Raw genomic sequence first — 17,522 nt, 5'->3', positions numbered from 1 at the left:
CTGTTTTCTGCGTTGCAATCATAAGATCCTCCTTGAATATATCTAGGTGTCCAGCATGTGATGCACTCACATCTCATGTCAGTATGTGGTATCTCATTCGAAAATGTCATGTGACATCATCCCCTCAATCTTGCAGTAAATACCTTCCAAATTTGCATAACAACAGCCCATACATGCAGGTATCCGATGCAGATGACGCTGAAGTAATTCAATGCTTTGGAGGGTAGATACTCACTCCGGTGGTACAGGCTGAAATGCGGATAGACGCCTGTGAGAGCGGTGCCGACAGCGACCACGACCGCAAAGCCGACAGCGACCGCGACCGCAAAGCCGACAGCGACCGCGACCGCAAAGCCGACAGCGACCGCGATGCCGACAGCGACAGCGACGCCAACGCCGACCACGACAGCGACAGCGACCGCGACGCCGACAGCGACCGCGACAGCGACGCCGATTAAGCGCCCGCGACAGCGACAGCGATGCCGACCACGACAGCGACACCTGCTGCGCTCTCGCTCTCAGCTTGGTACGCACTCGCTGCTGAACGCATGAGGCATAAGAAACCTTGAAAATAGACACAACATAGACTCTCGAATGTGGATGCTGTTTGTGAGGAAAACGGAGCGCAGCGGGATGGACCTGGCTGCCCCGGTTCCGCGCACCACCTGGCTCCGCACACCACCTGGCTCCGCGCGAGCTGTTTTGAAGAGCAACAATGCCGCCGCATGCATTTAAACTGGGCGCGCTTCAACACACTTGGTGAGCCTGTACAATACGCAAGGAAAGTGAGGCCCTGCAGGTCAGCCAGTGCCCAGGGAGATCTGGGCCGGATCCGGCTGCCCGAGTCCCCCGTGCGACCCAAAAGCCTCCGCGCGAGCTCTTTTCAAGCGCCAAAATGCCGCCACGTCCCTCCGAAACGAGCATGGAGTGGTTTCCTCAGTTTGTGGATGCCATGCGTGAGCACCGCGCGGCGCCATGGGTGATCCAGTGCGTGGCCGTCAATCCCACTCGGATCCGGCTACCTGAGTCCCCCGCACTACCTGATTGCAACACAAACACTCACAAATCTATCTGAGCTCCATTTACCCACCCGCCTTTTCTTCCATGCATTCAAGGCATCAGATGTCATATTTCTATGCTACTCACAGGACGTTGGCTCAAGCCTCCCTCATGTTATTCCCCGCCCGCACCCCGGTCTGATCGGACGACTCCTCCAGACTACCCGAGGCGACCTGATCGGGCGACTCCGCTGAGGTACCTGGCCGGACCTGATCGGGCCCGGCCGGACGGTACCTTCGGGGTATTTTGGGATCCGGTCAGCCGACTTACCCGGCTGAAGTAGGGACATGCACTGAATATGCAGCGTCTTGAGGCGGATCTGGGCTGTGAACTCGCCCAATAACCTCTCGAGCAGCTTGGCGTAGTCCGACTTCAACGATGGCACGTCGAATTCCAGCCCTTCGAGGTAGCGAAGACGATATCCGCCTTGAACGCAAAGGAAGTTTATGATTGAACGAAGATCCTCATCCGTGCTGAGAGTGATGAGGCCGTAGTCCAAGAGGAACCGAGCGCCATGGTGGTGGAGGTATTTGCTGGTCTTCATGAGGCAGGAAACTGTGTCGTCATCCGAGAAAGCCATCACTTTCACCAGAAGGCTGAACGGGAGCTTCTGGATCTCGTGAGCCATCTGTAACGTTTTGAGTTCATACGGGGAGAGCAACTGGAGTTTTGCAACTTACAAAGCAAAATGTTCTCGGTAGCTTGTTTGGTGTGCGACTCGAAGGTAGGGCTGCAGTTGGCGAGGGGGGAGCGATGGTGAGGCGGTCGGATCAGTCGAGCGGGTTGTATGAACCGGGCTTCACGCGTGCTGGTGCATCGAGTCGATGGTCTTTGTTGACGGTACAGCCCGCGTTTTCGTCCCATGGAGCAGACCTAGAGACAAACCAAGTAAGAACACATGCCTTCTCAACAGCAATAGCAATCTCGATCCAGCTCAGTCACAGGAAGCGCAAAAACGCATGTGAGCGTGTACCAGGGCTGTGAAGCTCACTGTCTAGTCCTTCCGAGCCCACGAACGAGCAAGATGACCACAGGCCAAAATGCGAAGAACAAAACAAACAAAGACGTGCTCAATTGCCGCATGCCATCGTTTTTGATGTGGTGGCAGCAAGGAAAGGGGAACCAGCGGTGCATTGTCGCACAGGGCAAGGAGGGATGACGAAGTACGCAATAGAACCAGGAATGCTCACAAGCAAAGGCCCACCTCTTCAACGGCGCCAAACAACAGCCCTTCCGCTCCAGCTGTCTACACCAGAACCCCGCCCCGAGAAACATACGCCGAGTGAGTGGCGCGGGCTGAGATCCCATGCTTTGCGTTCGTCTGAAGGTCTTCGCGCCGCAGTGCCAAGACTCAAGGAGTCGATGGTCTTCAACTTGCCGTGGCGAGAACGGCTATTGGAAACGCCAAGCAACCTCGAGGCCTGCAGAGTCACAGAAACGGGTGTGTGTGTGCGTGGAGCATGGTTGCAGTGGAGGACAGAGAGTGCGAGAGTGCGAGTCGCTCAGCTGTGGCGCTTGAGCCTAGGGGCGCTGTTGGGAACATTTGTGTTCACCCTTTGTGTTCACCCACCGAATTGTCCTGTTGCTCAAACCTGGAAACCAAGCTCAACCGTCCGCAAAGCGGATGCATCAAAGTTCGTGTAGGAGATATATTATTTTAAATGTGAGTAACATGTTCCAACTCTGATACACATCCAATGAAGGAAACACAGCTAAGGTGGCCATCATGGGTCTCTCGAGGCGCGACAAGCAAGAGGCGTTGACGAGATACTTAACGGTAGACCACGACCCAGCCCATCGCTAGAGGATGAACATCGCGTCAGTTCGGACACTCGGACAGCACACTGGACACTCACCAGGTACACTACTTGCCACCTCCACTTGCGTTTCGTGGATGCTCTCCCCCGCGCGCGCAACCACACCCCCAACTCCGCTAGCACGAAAAAAAACCCATGCCGAACCAGACTCCAGCTCCCATTTCGGCCGCATTTCGACTCCCACTCACGCTCGCATTCGCATTGGTACTCGCACTCGCCTCCGCTCCGCCCACGCTCGCCTCCATAGTCGAGTCCACCGTCGCCGTGGCTGCAGCCGTCGCGCTCGATCTCCCCTCCGCAGACGTCGCGCTCGCGCCCCCACACGCGTCCGCCGCGACGACCTCGACGACGACCGTCTCGCTCGCCCGCACGCTCCGCCCCGCGCCGGGTCCACCGCCCCAGTCACCTCCTGTCCCGCCGGCAGCGCGTCCGCGGTCTCGAAGTTCCAGCCCACATCCGCGTGCGGTACTACCGGCCTACGGGCGGAGAGCGTCCTGTTCCTGAGCCCCCTGGCGGCGGCGGCGGCGGCGAAGTCGACGATGACGCGCCGGACGGTGGGGCGCACGCCGGTGGCCAATTGGAGCTGGCACGGTGAGAGGTCGACGAAGACGAGGGGCGCGAGCGTGCCTGTCTCGAGCGCGGAAAGGATGCCGCGCCCAGAATATTGGCACTGTCGAGAGACTGCGGAGGTCGCAGGGAGCGGAGTGCAAGAAACACTTGCATGAGGATCCGTTGACTCACCCAGACGCTTTCCGGCCATATCCGAAGTATTGAAACTGCGAACTCGTGCGTGATTCTTAGTACTCGAAACCCGTCTCGACTACAACCCAAGTGAGCTCTTACGATCTCTGAGGGTCAAGAACGCCACGAAATCCTCGCCCCGCGACCGTCCGACACGCGAAAATAGTCAAATGCAACTGCCATTCGACTCGACGACGTGAGTACTTGTTACAGCGGGCCTACTCCTTGCACCAACACCACATCTCATCTACGGAGGCGTAACCGGCCACTGTGCCAACAGGTACAAGTTCTTCGTCGTCGGGTCCTCCGCGTACACCGAGATCGTCGACGTGGACGAAATCCCCTTGTGGCTGAACATCCCAAAGTCCACCTTCTCCCCGGTGCTACCCATCCCGACTCCCGGGTTCGTGCCGAGGTCCGTGCCATCGACGACGACGCGGTACTTGGTCAGGCCTTGCTCCAGGACGCCGTTGAAGTCAACGGCGTCCATGTAGCCGGGGTTCGAGTTGAGGACCCACACGGGCTGGTAGTCCCAGGTCACGGCGCGCTGCTTGGGGACGAGGGCGAAGATGTCAGGCAGGACGGCGTCCCAGTTGGGAGCGGCGGCGACTTTGGCGGCAGCTGCGCCGTTTGCAGCAGTGGCACCGTTGGAAGCAGCGGCACCGTTGGCAGCAGAGGCACCGTTGGCAGCAGCTGTACACGGAGGGGACATCGTCAGCAAGGACGTACAACGAGACGGAAGCGAAACGGAGCCGACCTTGATCGTCGGTCATGATTGCAAGCTGCGCGGACAAAGGTGAGTACGGTGGCATGCGATTCCGTGCGTAAAGGACGCTTACTTTGTGAAGCTCTGGAGGTAGCGTACGGTGGTGTGCGCTGAGGGGCTCCCTTGACCGCACCACACCTTATATACCGCCCAGATGGCTCCAGGTGGGCACCGAGTTCTCAGCATGTTAACCAGCGAGCACGCACACGTGTGCACAGCAAAGCCGGCACACTCACACACCGACAAGCGTACGTCGAGCTCGTCTCACGCGCGCTTCTCATCATCCGTCGTCGTTGACGGCTCGTTTGGCAGCAGACCATTGCAACGCGACGGTGAATGCTCGGATATTGAAGAGCATGATTCAGTATTCTCATCGGCGTCGAGTGAAGCTGCTCAAATTTATCCAAACCCCGGTCATCTTTCTCAGCAAGAGTCTGGCATGACGGTGAGGAGTTGGCGTCATGCATTCAGTGGACACATGCTCACTTTTACTACGCACCAAATCTCACGCCGGTGCATCAGTAGCGAGTCTCTGGTGCAAAATCCGTTGTCGTGAATCCTTCGACACCGAGACCCAGCGGAGGACAGCATCCTACTGCCGTGTTGACGAGGAACGACGCGTTTCTGCAGTTCTTCACGCAATCACAAGTATCCCAATCACGCTGATTCTCTCTGAGAAGCGTATGCCGGCCTCTGCACAGAGTTTCCCATCATCCGAGTTATACCGATGTGAACACTAGGTCCGTGTTTTGTTTCCGACCATTCTTGCTTTCATTCCAACCTGTATACAGGTGCCGACGACAGATGAAGGAACGCTCGTGCGATTCTCAGAGAAACCACTGTCAACTGCACCACCGGGCGTGTAGGAATGTCGGAGAACGCACGTGCAAGGCTACCGCGCACATCGTGAGGCGCGGGAGGCGCGGGCCCGAGGGTATAAAACCTCGCGCCTTCGCCGAGCAGTCCTTCAGCGAATAACCCAGTACGCCCTCTCCAAAGCATCGCAAAGTGAGTCTCATTCGTTCCCATGTTTCCCAGATGCTGATCGTCGCCCGTAGTTCTCGAAACCATGTCCGGCACCCCAGGTCATACCCGCCGTCTATCCTCGGTCCTCTCTCCACGCGCTGACTCCCACTGTCTCCCGCAGCCCCCTCCAAGGTCTCGGTCACCGCCTCGGACATGTCCCGCTGGGACTCGTTCATGCCCGACATCTTCGCCCTCGTCCCCAAGCAGCTCGCCGTCCAGTGGAACTACACCCCGATCTGGATCCTGAACTCGAACCCGGGGTACATGGACGCGGTCGACTTCGACTTGGTGCTCCAGCAGCACATGCACCAGTACCGCCTCGTCGTCGACGGCAAGAACTTGGGCACGAACTTCGGGGTCGGGATGGGCTCGACCGGGGAGAGCGTCGCGTTCAGCGCGTTCAGCGGCAAAGGGATCTCGGTGTCGTCGACGATCATGGTGTACGTGGTGAGCCCGGTGTCGAAGAACGAGTATTTGGTTGCGAAGTGGCCTGTTACTGCGGCCTGAGGGGTGGATGAGGAGCGGAAGGGATTGGAGTGTAATACGTGCCACGTTCAATGCTGTCGAATGCGACTTGTCTTCGGCGAACTGCGCGTGTGCGAGAGATCAATATATCGCAGGATCAGTTTATCCTCATGCTCGCAGACCAGAGTCTCATGCACCGCTGATCACGATCACGATGCACTGAGATCGTTGGCGACATCGTCGGTGCGCCCCTTCATTGCGCGCCCGCTCTCTTTCCATTTCACCTCCCACAGTGGTGGGGCAACGACTTTAACCTCTTCACCGACCGCTGGCCAGTACCCAGTAGATCTAGTCGCGGCGGTGGCTGGGCTGGGATCCGGGATTGATAGGCCCGCGGAGTGGAGGGGCATGCGTGGACGCATAGTGGTTTTCATATTGGGATTATGACTGTTTTACGATACAGACGAACGACGCGGTCGAGCACGAAGCGCGCCCCAGGCAAAGAAATCGAGACGAGACCTTCAGTCCTCCCCACCGTCGTTGTCCTTCCCATCGTCACCGTCGCTGTCGCCGTCGTCGCTATCATATGGCTTCTCCATCACGGCGTCGACACACATAACGCCATCCACCTTCATGCCACAAAACGTGTGAGATACCTCATCTTCTTCATAACAATCCCCGTCCTCACGCGAAACGGTGACCTTCATGAACAGTGTCGGACCCGCAGCGCCGACCAAGAGCCCTTGCATCCGCGCCGTCACCGCCTGCACGTATGCCATCGACTCGCTCGGGTCCACGTTCTCCTCGCCTTCGCCCCGAGCCTGTTCCGGCGCCATCTGGAAAAAGAGGTGCACGCTACTCAGCGTCGTGAGCTCCTTTGTGGCGCCTTCCAACGCGTGCTAAGTATCCCCAAAGACGGTCAGCTGGGGACATATCGTAGGACCGGGGAGCGGGCGCACCAGAACCGAGACGAGCGCGCGCTGCGGATCACCCCCCACGAGCACGTCCTCGGAGACGTGGAGCTTGAGGTGCCGCAGCTGCGGCAGGCGCTCGCGCGCAAACAGGCTCGCGAAGCCGGGGTGCTCGACCGTCGCGAATGTGTGCACGCGCAGGTCGAGCACGCGCGGGCCGAGCGCATCGAGCGCATCCACCAGCATCGCGGTCTCCGCGAGCGGGTCGCCATGGGGAGCGAACGTGGTCCGAAGCTCGTGTACGGGGCGCTGAAGCGCCAGGCCGTAGACGGAGGCGAGAGATCCGACGAGGTGAATGAGCTCGTTCCAGGAGCCGTGGGTGCGCTGCCACGCCGCGTTGTCGTGGGTGAGCTTGCGTACGTCCAGGGCTTCAGCCTCGGGCTCGCTGTCTTCGTCCAGATCCGGGTACAGGTGATAGAGCCGGTGGGTGCTGTCGGAGCCGTACATCTCGAGGGCCACGAGGTTTGGAAACATGCGGACGACGTTCGGGAGCTGCTGCGCGAAGGTGTAGTACTCCCGAGGGTTCGCGAAGAAGAGACGGAGATGCTCGGGCGCCTCGAACCGAATGTCGCCTGCGGCCGCGAACATCCCGTTCCGCGAGCCGACGAGGTCCAATTCGCGCAGCGTGCCTCTCATGTTGCTCAGGGAGCGGAAGATCGTCATGGGTACTTGAGGGGATAGGTACTGGGGGAGGATCCTGATGAAGGCGATGTTCACGTCCCAAGACGCTTCCTCGAGAAGCCACAGTGTTTCAGGGCCGATGTGCATAAGCGTCAAGATCTTGATGGAGGTGAAACCAGCCATAATGGTTGCCAGGCCGGGCTGGAGCGAGAGGTAGATCTCCACCTCATTTACGGTCAGCCGACGAAGTGCGGGGGCGGAGTGGAGCGCGCAAAAAAGGTCGTGCAACGATTGTGCATACTCGTGTATATCGACACTGTCCTTGGTGCGGATGTCGATGACCAGATAAGCGAGACGTCGCCAGCGTGCTTGGCCCTTTGCACCGAGGAAGGCGATGAGGAGACGGAGGTCGAGGTAGGAATGGACGTGTGCTTCGCGGCCTTTGCAGAGGAAGCGAGAGGCATTTGCGTTCAGATCGCGACACGTGTTCATGAGATTGAGGACGTCGGAGTCGGAGTCGCACAGTTCGGCGATCTGGTAGAGCATCTCGGGGGGGAGGACCGGCGGTTCTGCTGGAGCCTTGCATAACATCAGCGCGTCAGACCTTCAATGAGAAAGTGTCTCGAGCGACTCACGACGTTCATGTTGGCGTGATTGGAGAAGAGATGTGGCTGAATGCGCGACTGGGCGTTCCGAACATCAGAGGGCCTTTTGTACACGGCATCGGGCACTCCTGCTGGGTCACTACGCAAATACAAAGATTTCCATGGAGGGGGTAGACAAGGGAATGCACCACGCATACAACGATGTGCTCTGCACGAGGCGGTGGTGTTCACTGTGCAGGAGACGCCGTTGTCCATATCGGGCAACTCATAGCAACCGCGTGCGATGACGATCCGCACCTTATATTTGGGTGGCACCGCAGGATAGTATCGACGCCCGATACAATGATGCACAAAATGGTTCATGGCATAGTCGCTATGCATCCAGAGCCTTTGATTAACCATTGTACATCGTCCACGCGGTGAGACTCACATTTGAGCTAGTGCTCTGCATCGCTGACGCCTTCTACATAAAGCCTGAACTCCGTGCACGACGGCACTACAAGCGCAGATGTACAATTAAGCCCTTGATCACGATCGACGCCGTGCCTAGTGACGGAGTCACTGCTTGCGCTGGTTCGTCGAGGTTGGGGGCGCTAAAGCCATACGCGGCGTTTGGCAGCAGGTCCACGTCCGTCACGTTGAGGAATACCTAGCGCTCGAGGGAGCGTGGCGGGAGGCCAAAGCACGGGAAGGTGAGGGCGAGGTTCCCTAGGGATTACAGGCGGGAGAGACGAGGCCATCCTGTACGGAACCCTAACAGTCAATATAGAGCGTATACACGGGGCGAAGAATGCTCACCAAATCGCCAGCGCGTTCAACGTTAAATCCTGGGACAGCATCAAGCCCCCGACAATGACAACCGCCTCGAGGCACCCGATCCGCTGGACGCGCCGGACGACCCGTGCGAGCCCGTTGACAAGCAAGCTTCCCTCGACCTCTTTCTGGACCGGCTTCGTGAGCGCGAGCATCGTCCGGGAATGCATGAAGACAACCGTTAGGCCCCCGACGTAAAACGTGCACACAGAAAAATGGGGCTAGACGTACAAGTCCATGAGCAATGCCAAGCGACTCTTAGCCGATGACGGTCGTCGGTGTCCGAGCCCGAATCCGAGGCATCCGATTGACCGTGTCACGCACTCGATCTCCGCCAGTCACCAGCTTCGACTGGAAGTTGCGGAGCATCTAGGAACCCAGCCATCCAACCTCGCTCTAGATGGAAAGACGCCATCCGACACCACCGTCTCGCGCCTCATGAAGACGACTGAACATCTCCACTGCCATGGGGACAAGTTCCTCCTCGACCACAACCTCATCTGCATCGACCAAGGGAATGATATCCGCTCCCCGTCGCGCTGAGCAGGGGAGCAACGGCCATGAGGGAACGATGAAGTAGGGAGATGAGTTAAACGTACTGCGAACTACCTCCCAGTCGAATACTTGAAATGGCCGAGATGGAATGACGCGACTTCGAAAAGTGCCTCGAAGGTCTACTGGGAGGGCTGATAACGGGCAGAAGTTCGTCGAGCTGAAAAACGCTGTTTCAGATGGAAAGACATACACAGGCTGAATGACACATCCCTAGCATATCCCATGCCATGCACTACCACCGAGACCCGTCTCTCAGCTAGTGGAAGCGATGTTGCACAAACGACAGGACTTGTAGAAGCACCTGCAACGTCACCGTCACCTTGAGCGCATGCAGTCTCGTAGCACAGTCGACGAGAGGTACGTACGCAGCGGGCGTGATCTGAGAAGGTGAAAGGGGACGGAGAGGCTCAGCGGCTGATCTCAGACCGACTCGCCGAGCCCTGCCGAATCGCCGATGACGACGCGCGTCTATTCCCCGAAGAATGTGGACCGTGGTTTTATTGGCGCTGGTGCCCGCGTTTCAAGCCAACTCGCCCGGTCGATTGCCACTCTTTCCCCCAAGACACGCGGTGCATATTGTATGTAGAAGCTCTCCCATTCGCATGCGTTCCGAGTCTCAAGCCGCACTCCGACCGGGTGCGTGTTTCTCGTACACCCTCCACTGATATCGAAGAATGACATAGCGAGTCTCAGCTTCGCGACCCAATGGTGAACACGCACGATATCATCTGACACGTTCGCGGCAGGGAAGGTCATCTCGCACTGGGAGCGCGATGCCGGCCCAAACTCTGTTGGCATTCATTTCTGATCGGAGGCGCTCGGACACCACCGCATGCGTGTTCCGCATGGTGGATCGTGCGGTCGCTGTATACATCAGACCGAGGTCGCGCTCGCAGAAACTTGGCCCCTTCCGTCTCGCCCCCAACCCATCTCACGTCTCCTCCCACTCATCTCTCGTTTCCTCCCAGCCATCGACACCCTCTGTGCTATCAGGTACCGCAACACCCATCGACTGTCTTGGATACTCTCATCGTACGTCCGCTCTTCCGATGCTTTTTATCGCATTTGCTTATTCTACCGAAGTGTCTGTACTCCTTCTGCGAGTCTTACACGTCAACTCGCACCTGGTATTGATGCTTCCCCTTGCATGAAATACCTGTGCTAATATTTGGGAAGGAAGCGATGTGGCTTCTGGGCACCGCGCGCGCGAACCTCGTCTTCTTTCCCCAACCTGAAAACGTTCCTGGAGGCTATGCCATCCTCTCGCACACCTGGGGAGAGGAGGAAGACACGTTTCAAAACGTTCAAAAGCTGAACGCAGAATCCAACAGCACCTTCTCTCCGGAAGACCAACATCCCTTGCCTCGAGCAGAGCCCCGATCTCTCATCTCCCGGGCCGTATCTACAGAAGCCGCGGCTCTCCGCGACGAGCTCCGACCTCTCAACTCTCATGCAATTCCTGATGAAGTGGCATTTGTCCACGATGAACTCCAATCTCTCGTCGCCCAGGCAATCTCTGAAGAAGCGGCAGTTCCCCCCAACGAGTTTCGCTCTCTCATCTCCGAGGCAGTCCCCAAAGAATCTGCAGCTCGAAAAAACTTAAAGAATGCTTTCCGTAAAGTAAAATACCAAATCATGCACACGGTCAAGTCGCTACGACATCTACGTCCTCCCCGCCGTAACGAGACTTCTCAACGGGTCCGCGATCGCTTTCAAGACGGGGATCACCAAGACGAGAGAGCATCCGCCGGTACCGAATGCGAGCCTGGTCAGTTTACTGAAAGCCTATGTTTCCTCCTCTACGCTGACATATGAGAACCAACGCCTCTCGGCAGATTCGAATCCGCCTGCTTCCACGATGCCGTTGTCCCCTGCTCCCATACCTGTCCAAGGAATTTCTGAGCCACGCCAGCCGTCGCCACCATGGTTCAACCCACGCGATCGCCTAACTCTAAAAATTCGATCATTCCTTGAGCGCGCCGAGAAGCACGGGCATGAGTACGCTTGGGTCGACACGTGCTGTATCAACAAGGAGAGCAGTGCCGAGCTCTCGGAAGGCATCAATTCCATGTTCCGCTACTACGCCCTCTCCACCATCTGCTACGTCTACCTCAGCGACGTCGAATACTCCGATACCGATTCACACAACATGTGGGACGCCTTTCGAAGAAGCCGTTGGCACACGCGGGGCTGGACTCTCCAAGAGCTCATCGCGTCCCGTGTCCTTGTGTTCTACTCCAAGGAGTGGAAATGTCTGGGCACCAAGTACGGGCTCGCCAAGCGCCTCGAAGAAGCCACTGGGGTCTCGGCGGAAGTCCTCCGCTTCAAGAATTCGTTTACCGACGCTAGTATCGCGACACGTATATCCTGGGCGGCGCATCGGGAGACCACGAGGACAGAAGACGGTGCCTACAGCCTCTTCGGGCTTTTCGGGGTCAACATGCCGACGCTCTATGGCGAAGGCCGGAGCGCATTCTGCCGGCTCTTCACGGAGATCCTGAAGACTTCGCGGCCCGATCCTTCGATTTTTCTCTTGGGAAAACGACGGGAATCGGACGACTTGGAAACGCTCCGATCGATCCTCCCGAAAAAGTCCCCGCGAAGCCCAACCCAGCGTCGTCATCTTCTCCCCCTCCGGCCTTGGTCTTGCACTCATGAACTCAGAATCCTACCCTACCGCTTTGATCCTGCTGTTATATACGACCCAGGCGCACGCTCTCAGAGAGGACAAGATGAGGTGCGCTTGTACGAATTCCATTCTACGCTGTACCAGTATATTGACGACCATTTTAGCAGGGCTCGATTGCAAACGCGGCCGCAGAACTCCGTGCTCCCGCGTTCTCCATGTCGCCAGATGGGATCGAGCTCCACGCGGCTGTTCTACCTCTGGATGATACAAGTGAATTCATCCTCGTTGACTTGTTCTGCCGAAATCCCACCCCCCTCTTCCTCTCGCTTGAAAGGGTCGACGATGAGCCCAACGCTGGCGCTGCTCCACTATACCAGCCCCGGGAGACGCCCGTTGTGTGTCTGAAAGAATCAAGCACGGCGATCGCCTCACGTGGCTGGGCGATGACCAAATTGCGCGTTGTAGCCCTCCCGCCGTACACCGGAGACCTCTACGAGCTCGTTAAAATCCAACGGATAGAGTTGCTGAGGCGCTTCTGCGAATCCACCACTATCGGCTCCCCCTTTCACCTTGTCTTTGACGACTTCTTCCGGCTTAAAGACACCTACATGATGCTCCTCGACGGCGACGCAAGTACCGTGCCGTCGCCTTCTTCTGCAGGAGACATCTCTCTTTATTTTCGCTGTGGCTTGCTACCAGAACCCCACAACGCTACAACACTCGTCGTCGTTCTTGGGACGTGCTCCAATGGCCTTTCCCCCATCGACAACCACCTATGCTCATCCAGGTCAACCTCTCCATCATCCCAGACCGCAACGAAGACGTCAGGTCCGGGCGTACCATGCCGAAAACACTTCTGCAGCCTTCGTTGGTTCGTCGGTGAAGAAGCCCCCACCCCTGCGGCAGCACATTCATGCGAGACGGATCACATCGACATGCGCGGACCATGGCCAGTGCAGCACCGTTCGGAGTGCCGGTTTGGGGAAATCGTGTTATCGTTCTCTCCTAGTCCGTTGGGTATAGAAACGCTAGGAGTGAGAGTCCAGATGGTCCCCTCGGCGCCGGACCCCTGGCACGGGCGTTGGACGGGCTGCTTGCTATGGAGTCGACCACAATATAATCCAGAGGACATGCATGAGCAAGTCTTATCCATACTGGCAGCCAATTGGGCCCGGGGTTTGAACGACGACCGAGGCCAAACCAGCCCCAACGCGGAGCCCGATCCTGGTGCTGAAGAACGTGCCGCCAAGGCTGCAATGCTCAGTGCCGTCTTTGAGGTCTTCAAACGCAATGAAAGCGCCCAAGCGCCGCCGCCCGACTCCCGGGGTTTGGACGACGACCGAGGCCAAACCAGCCTTAACGCGGAACCCGATCCTGGTGCTGAAGAACCCGACGCGGCCGCTGTACTGATCAGCGCCATCCTTCGAGACGCCTTCGACCGCGGCCGCGCTGTTACGGTCGCGGGGCGCGGGAGCGCATCGGAGGTCGGGTGAGTCGGAGATGAGCAGGAATACGGAGTCGGATTAAAGGACGCCCTTAACCTCGGGGAGGCTCGCGATAGCGGGGAATGCGGGTAGGAGAGGTGACGGGGAGGAGCCAGGAGGCAATCGCGTAGCGAGGCTGAGAAGCGGGCGCGAGGGTATATGCACTGTAAGGAAATTAGTGGCGGGAGATCGTATGCTTGAGTGTCCGTAGCGGGTGCGCGCCGAAGCCCGTAACCAGTCATGCGGAGCAGGCCATACTAACACACACTGCCGCCCGACTCTGGTCCATCTCACTCTCGCATCTAGTCTATTCCGCCGCGCGCACAAATTGCGATCCGCCCAAAGCGCCTCGGGATTGACACGCCAGCACCCCAGTCCAGACGCGACGCACACGGACCCACCGCAGCGCTCTCCGCGCCTGCTCGTGGCCTTCGCCGCGCGTACTCGATCTCCACCACCCGCGGTGCGGTACCCTTTCCTCTCGCGATTGCACCCTAGTTCTCTTCTCGTACGTCTTGTTCATCTTCCGTCCCATCCCCTTTCTACTTCCTGCCCCCGCCCCTACTTCCCACGTCCCCCATATCGGCTCCGCCTGTCTCGGTCAGTTTCTACTTATTACGTACCCTCTCGAGCTCTCTCCGCCTCGTTCCACCTCATATTCTGCTCCGGATCTGTATAAAATCGTCTGTTGGTTTCAGTATGTCTTCGTTTCGTCTATACGTACACGCGCTGCATGTATTTAGGCTCGCACTTTACTTTGTGTTAGCCTTACAGTTCAGTTCCCCGCTCTCTCTGCGCGTGTAGTGTGCTCCCTCCGTCTCGACTTCGCCTTCGCCTTCATCAGCACCCGTGCGCGCGACCTCGTCCATTCCCCGCGTCTATCCCCTTCTCGTCCTCCTCGCGCCCGATTCGTCCTCCTTCAATTCGCGCTCGCCCTTCCCGCGGTGCGTCGTATCTGCTTCATTACTTCTCTATTCGACTTCCCATGTCTCACGCTTACTCGCACTCATCCCTGTTGAATCTTACCGGAGTTGACTGTACATCACCGAACATTACCTGATCGCTCAACTACAGTATCACAGAGAGCTGAACGTGGTGATCGCCCTTAAGTGCTGGCGCCGTACTGTCCCGTCAGCGTGCTGTACGTCCGATCAAGGGCCCGACGATGTACGTGGAACTGCTGTACCCGGTGCTCGTGCTGACGGAGCCGAAGCACCTGGTGCTGGGGGTGCTCGAGGGGAACATGATCGTCGACGAGCTCTGGCGGTCATGCGTCATCCAGCGGTACTTATACTCGAACAAGTGCTTCGAGGCGGTCATCGTCGCGCGTTTGGAGGTCTCATGATACCACCCGGCCTCAATGTGGACGTTGTACGTTCCTCTCCGTCCTCTCCGACATATCCGTCTCGCAAGAGCGACTGATCAAGCACCTTCCGCGCCTCACCCCGATGTCTGCCCGAGCGCCCACGTTCATCTGCTTCGATCCGCCCGTGGCCGGCCACCCGAGGTCCACGCTCGTCGACGCAGCGGCGTACTTTGCTTCGCTGGACCTCGACGGGCTCGCGCGCCGCTTCCAAGTCGCGGCCCCCGTATTGCGCATGGTATCGCTCAAGCTCAAGGGGCTATGTGGGAGTAGGAATGGACGCGGGTCCGCGCCCGCACACCTTGGACCGCCTTGCACCGAGGAGTTGAGCTGGCGCAGGAGTGAATGACGAGTGCGATCTGCCAGAGTTTTCACTAGTCGTAGGTCTAATAAGTTGGTAGTGATGCAATGAAGTTGTTATTGAGTGGTAATATGCCCGCCGCTCGGGCCTCAGGCGTTGCAGAACATGTACCCAGTGTGCTAGCGCTTGACGCGTGACGTCATCTCCGAAAAACTCGGAATCATTTGCATAAGAGAGGGTGTGTGTATGTGCGGTTCGCTTCTCTCCTACAGGGAGATACTCCAGACGCGCGCAGGACCGATGCTGTGACTACCTCAGCAGCCCTCTGTGTTGCATATGCACACACGCCAAAAAAGGATGGAAACCAAGCTTCGCGTGGTACACATAGCAATACAACCTCGAAATCAGCGCTCTTCACAAATCTTCATACCCGGAGCCTGCGGTCCACTTCCGCACCCAAACAGTGACCACGTCTCGATCCTTCTTTCCGTCGAACATGTGGTCCATCCACACCGCGTAGCCATCGTGGTCTTCAGTCCACCTGACGGAGACTTGCACAGACAGCTTCGCGCCCGCCACGCGACCCAAGAATCCGGACAGCCACGTCGCCACCACGTCCACGTATGAGTTTTCCACCTTCACCTTGCCTGGGAGGAGGTCCTCGCGCGTCTCATTCTGCTCGGGCAGTGATTTGCACGTCACGTTGAGCCACACGCTGAGCTCCTTCAGCTCCGAGAGCCGTTCCGTGATCTTCTCGAGCGAGTTCTACGCATGTCCGCGTGGATCAGCATTCAACACATGACGGAGCTGGAGACGCTCACCAGCAACGAGATCACCGCGCGCTGCGGCACAGCGTCCTCGATGTCCTCCTCGACAAAGCGCAGATCGAGCTTCTCCAGCCGCGGCACGCGCTCGGGCTCGAACGCGCGCACGAACCCCGGGTCATCGACGACGTCGAAGCCCTGCACGCGGAGCGCGAGCACGCGCGGGCTGAGCGCCTCGAGCACCGGCGCGAGCTTCGTCCGCACCTGCGGCCCGTCGAACAGCACCGCGCCCGTCCGCAGCGTGTCCACGCGGGAGCGGAGCGCGAGCCCGTACACGGACCACAGCGGCGCGTCGAGCAGCTTCAGGTCGCCCCACGACCCGTGCTCGTCCTGCCACGCGCCGTTGGCGTCGACGAAGTCATCCGGGACCGTGTCGTCGCGCGCCTCGTCGTCCTCGTCCTCGTCGGATTCGTAGTGGATGTCTACCCACTGGTAGTCGTCCGAGTCGTGCATCGCGAGCGAGAGCAGGTTCGGAAAGAGCGCGATCGCGTTCGGGAGCTCGCGCGCGAAGCTGTAGTGCTCCCGGTTCGTCGCGAACACGAGCCGGAGCCACTGGAGCATGGGGAACTGCAGGTTCTCCACGTCGCGCGCCCCGGCGAACATCCCGTTCCGCGCCCCGTTGAGGTGCAACGTCCAGAGCGTGCCGCGTATCCGGTGCAGATATCGGAACAGCAGCCGGTGCAGTGCCGACAGAGGGTTTCCGGAGTGGAGGAAGTAGGGGCTGAGGTCCAAGAAGGCGTGGTTGACCGCCCACGGGACCTGGGCGAGGAATCGTAGAGTGTTGGGGCCGATGCTGATGAGCTTGATCGTTCTGACTGACGGTAAGGAGGAGAGGGCGACCGCGATCGCGGGGTTGAGCGGAAGGTAGAGCTCCAGTCTGTAAAAGGTGAGCTCCCGTAGCGCGGGCGCGGGACCGAGAGCGTCCAACAGATCGAGCAGAGCTTGCACTTGCTCCTTGGGCTCAAAACCCTCTCCCCTCCAGAGCCGGATATGCAACCGATTGAGGTATCGCCAGCGGGTTTGGCCCTGTGCGCGGAGGAAGGCGGCGAGGCGATGGAGATCGCGCATTACACGGACCCGGGCCTCGCGAGCTCTCTGGAGGAACCTGACGGCATGCTCGTTCAGATAGCGGCAGGTGTTCATCAAAGCGTGGATGATAGAGTCCGAGTCGCATTGGGAGGCGATGTGGTAGAGGACGTCCCACGGGAGGGATGGTCGCCGCAGTGCCTAGAAACAAAAGTGCGTTAGAGCGCGGTTAGTATAGAGAAGCATGCACGGGAGATAACTCACGACGTCCATGGCAGACCAGCAACGAAGCAGCTGAAAGCGTGCTCTGAGTAAGAGACGACCTTGAAAAGCACAGTGACGATGAAAGTACGTTTTGTACACCGACAGAGTCCTGGAGACGACTCGCCAGAGGCGAAGCCAACCACCTCGACAAAGAGAGTCATAGGCCGATTAGACATTCAGCCGCAGCCGACA

General features: G+C 58.5%; 8 protein-coding genes across 8 annotated transcripts; 4 read left to right on the top strand and 4 right to left on the bottom strand.

Moving 5' to 3' along the window:
• Positions 1–173: 173 nt before the first annotated feature.
• BXZ73DRAFT_100212 (uncharacterized protein) lies at positions 174–458 on the top strand (the record flags this gene model as incomplete). Its single annotated transcript, XM_048014510.1, has 2 exons — positions 174–179; positions 249–458. 2 exons carry the CDS (start codon positions 174–176, stop codon positions 456–458), a joined length of 216 nt encoding a protein of 71 aa, XP_047879084.1.
• Positions 459–1,157: 699 nt separating this feature from the next.
• Positions 1,158–3,636, bottom strand: BXZ73DRAFT_100211 (uncharacterized protein; the record flags this gene model as incomplete). The annotated part of the gene is made up of 4 exons (XM_048014509.1): positions 1,158–1,258; positions 1,330–1,687; positions 3,283–3,557; positions 3,618–3,636. 4 exons carry the CDS (start codon positions 3,634–3,636, stop codon positions 1,158–1,160), a joined length of 753 nt encoding a protein of 250 aa, XP_047879083.1.
• A 246-nt stretch (positions 3,637–3,882) lies between these two features.
• On the bottom strand, positions 3,883–4,188 carry BXZ73DRAFT_8925 (uncharacterized protein; the record flags this gene model as incomplete). The annotated part of the gene is made up of 1 exon (XM_048025210.1): positions 3,883–4,188. A coding segment is annotated over one exon (306 nt), but the record flags the coding sequence as incomplete, so codon positions are not given.
• Positions 4,189–5,583: 1,395 nt separating this feature from the next.
• BXZ73DRAFT_44923 (immunomodulatory protein) lies at positions 5,584–5,916 on the top strand (the record flags this gene model as incomplete). Its single annotated transcript, XM_048019418.1, has 1 exon — positions 5,584–5,916. One exon carries the CDS (start codon positions 5,584–5,586, stop codon positions 5,914–5,916), a length of 333 nt encoding a protein of 110 aa, XP_047879081.1.
• A 479-nt stretch (positions 5,917–6,395) lies between these two features.
• On the bottom strand, positions 6,396–9,054 carry BXZ73DRAFT_100208 (uncharacterized protein; the record flags this gene model as incomplete). Its single annotated transcript, XM_048014508.1, has 7 exons — positions 6,396–6,773; positions 6,834–8,045; positions 8,102–8,149; positions 8,502–8,534; positions 8,586–8,720; positions 8,791–8,812; positions 8,870–9,054. 7 exons carry the CDS (start codon positions 9,052–9,054, stop codon positions 6,396–6,398), a joined length of 2,013 nt encoding a protein of 670 aa, XP_047879080.1.
• Positions 9,055–10,621: 1,567 nt separating this feature from the next.
• Positions 10,622–11,978, top strand: BXZ73DRAFT_9349 (heterokaryon incompatibility protein-domain-containing protein; the record flags this gene model as incomplete). The annotated part of the gene is made up of 2 exons (XM_048026673.1): positions 10,622–10,741; positions 11,343–11,978. Coding segments are annotated over 2 exons (756 nt in total), but the record flags the coding sequence as incomplete, so codon positions are not given.
• Positions 11,979–14,717: 2,739 nt separating this feature from the next.
• BXZ73DRAFT_76600 (uncharacterized protein) lies at positions 14,718–15,264 on the top strand (the record flags this gene model as incomplete). Its single annotated transcript, XM_048022474.1, has 2 exons — positions 14,718–14,836; positions 14,889–15,264. 2 exons carry the CDS (start codon positions 14,718–14,720, stop codon positions 15,262–15,264), a joined length of 495 nt encoding a protein of 164 aa, XP_047879078.1.
• Positions 15,265–15,630: 366 nt separating this feature from the next.
• Positions 15,631–17,339, bottom strand: BXZ73DRAFT_100206 (uncharacterized protein; the record flags this gene model as incomplete). The annotated part of the gene is made up of 3 exons (XM_048014507.1): positions 15,631–15,981; positions 16,038–17,267; positions 17,331–17,339. The coding sequence occupies 3 exons, from the start codon at positions 17,337–17,339 to the stop codon at positions 15,631–15,633; spliced, it is 1,590 nt and encodes a 529-aa protein (XP_047879077.1).
• Between the last annotated feature and the right edge of the window lie 183 nt (positions 17,340–17,522).

The sequence above is a fragment of the Epithele typhae genome (assembly GCF_022376455.1).
Source record: "Epithele typhae strain CBS 203.58 chromosome Unknown BXZ73scaffold_16, whole genome shotgun sequence".
Taxonomy (NCBI): domain Eukaryota; kingdom Fungi; phylum Basidiomycota; class Agaricomycetes; order Polyporales; family Epitheliaceae; genus Epithele; species Epithele typhae.
Note: the sequence above shows the minus strand (reverse complement) of the source record. Positions and strands in the feature narration are given on the sequence as shown.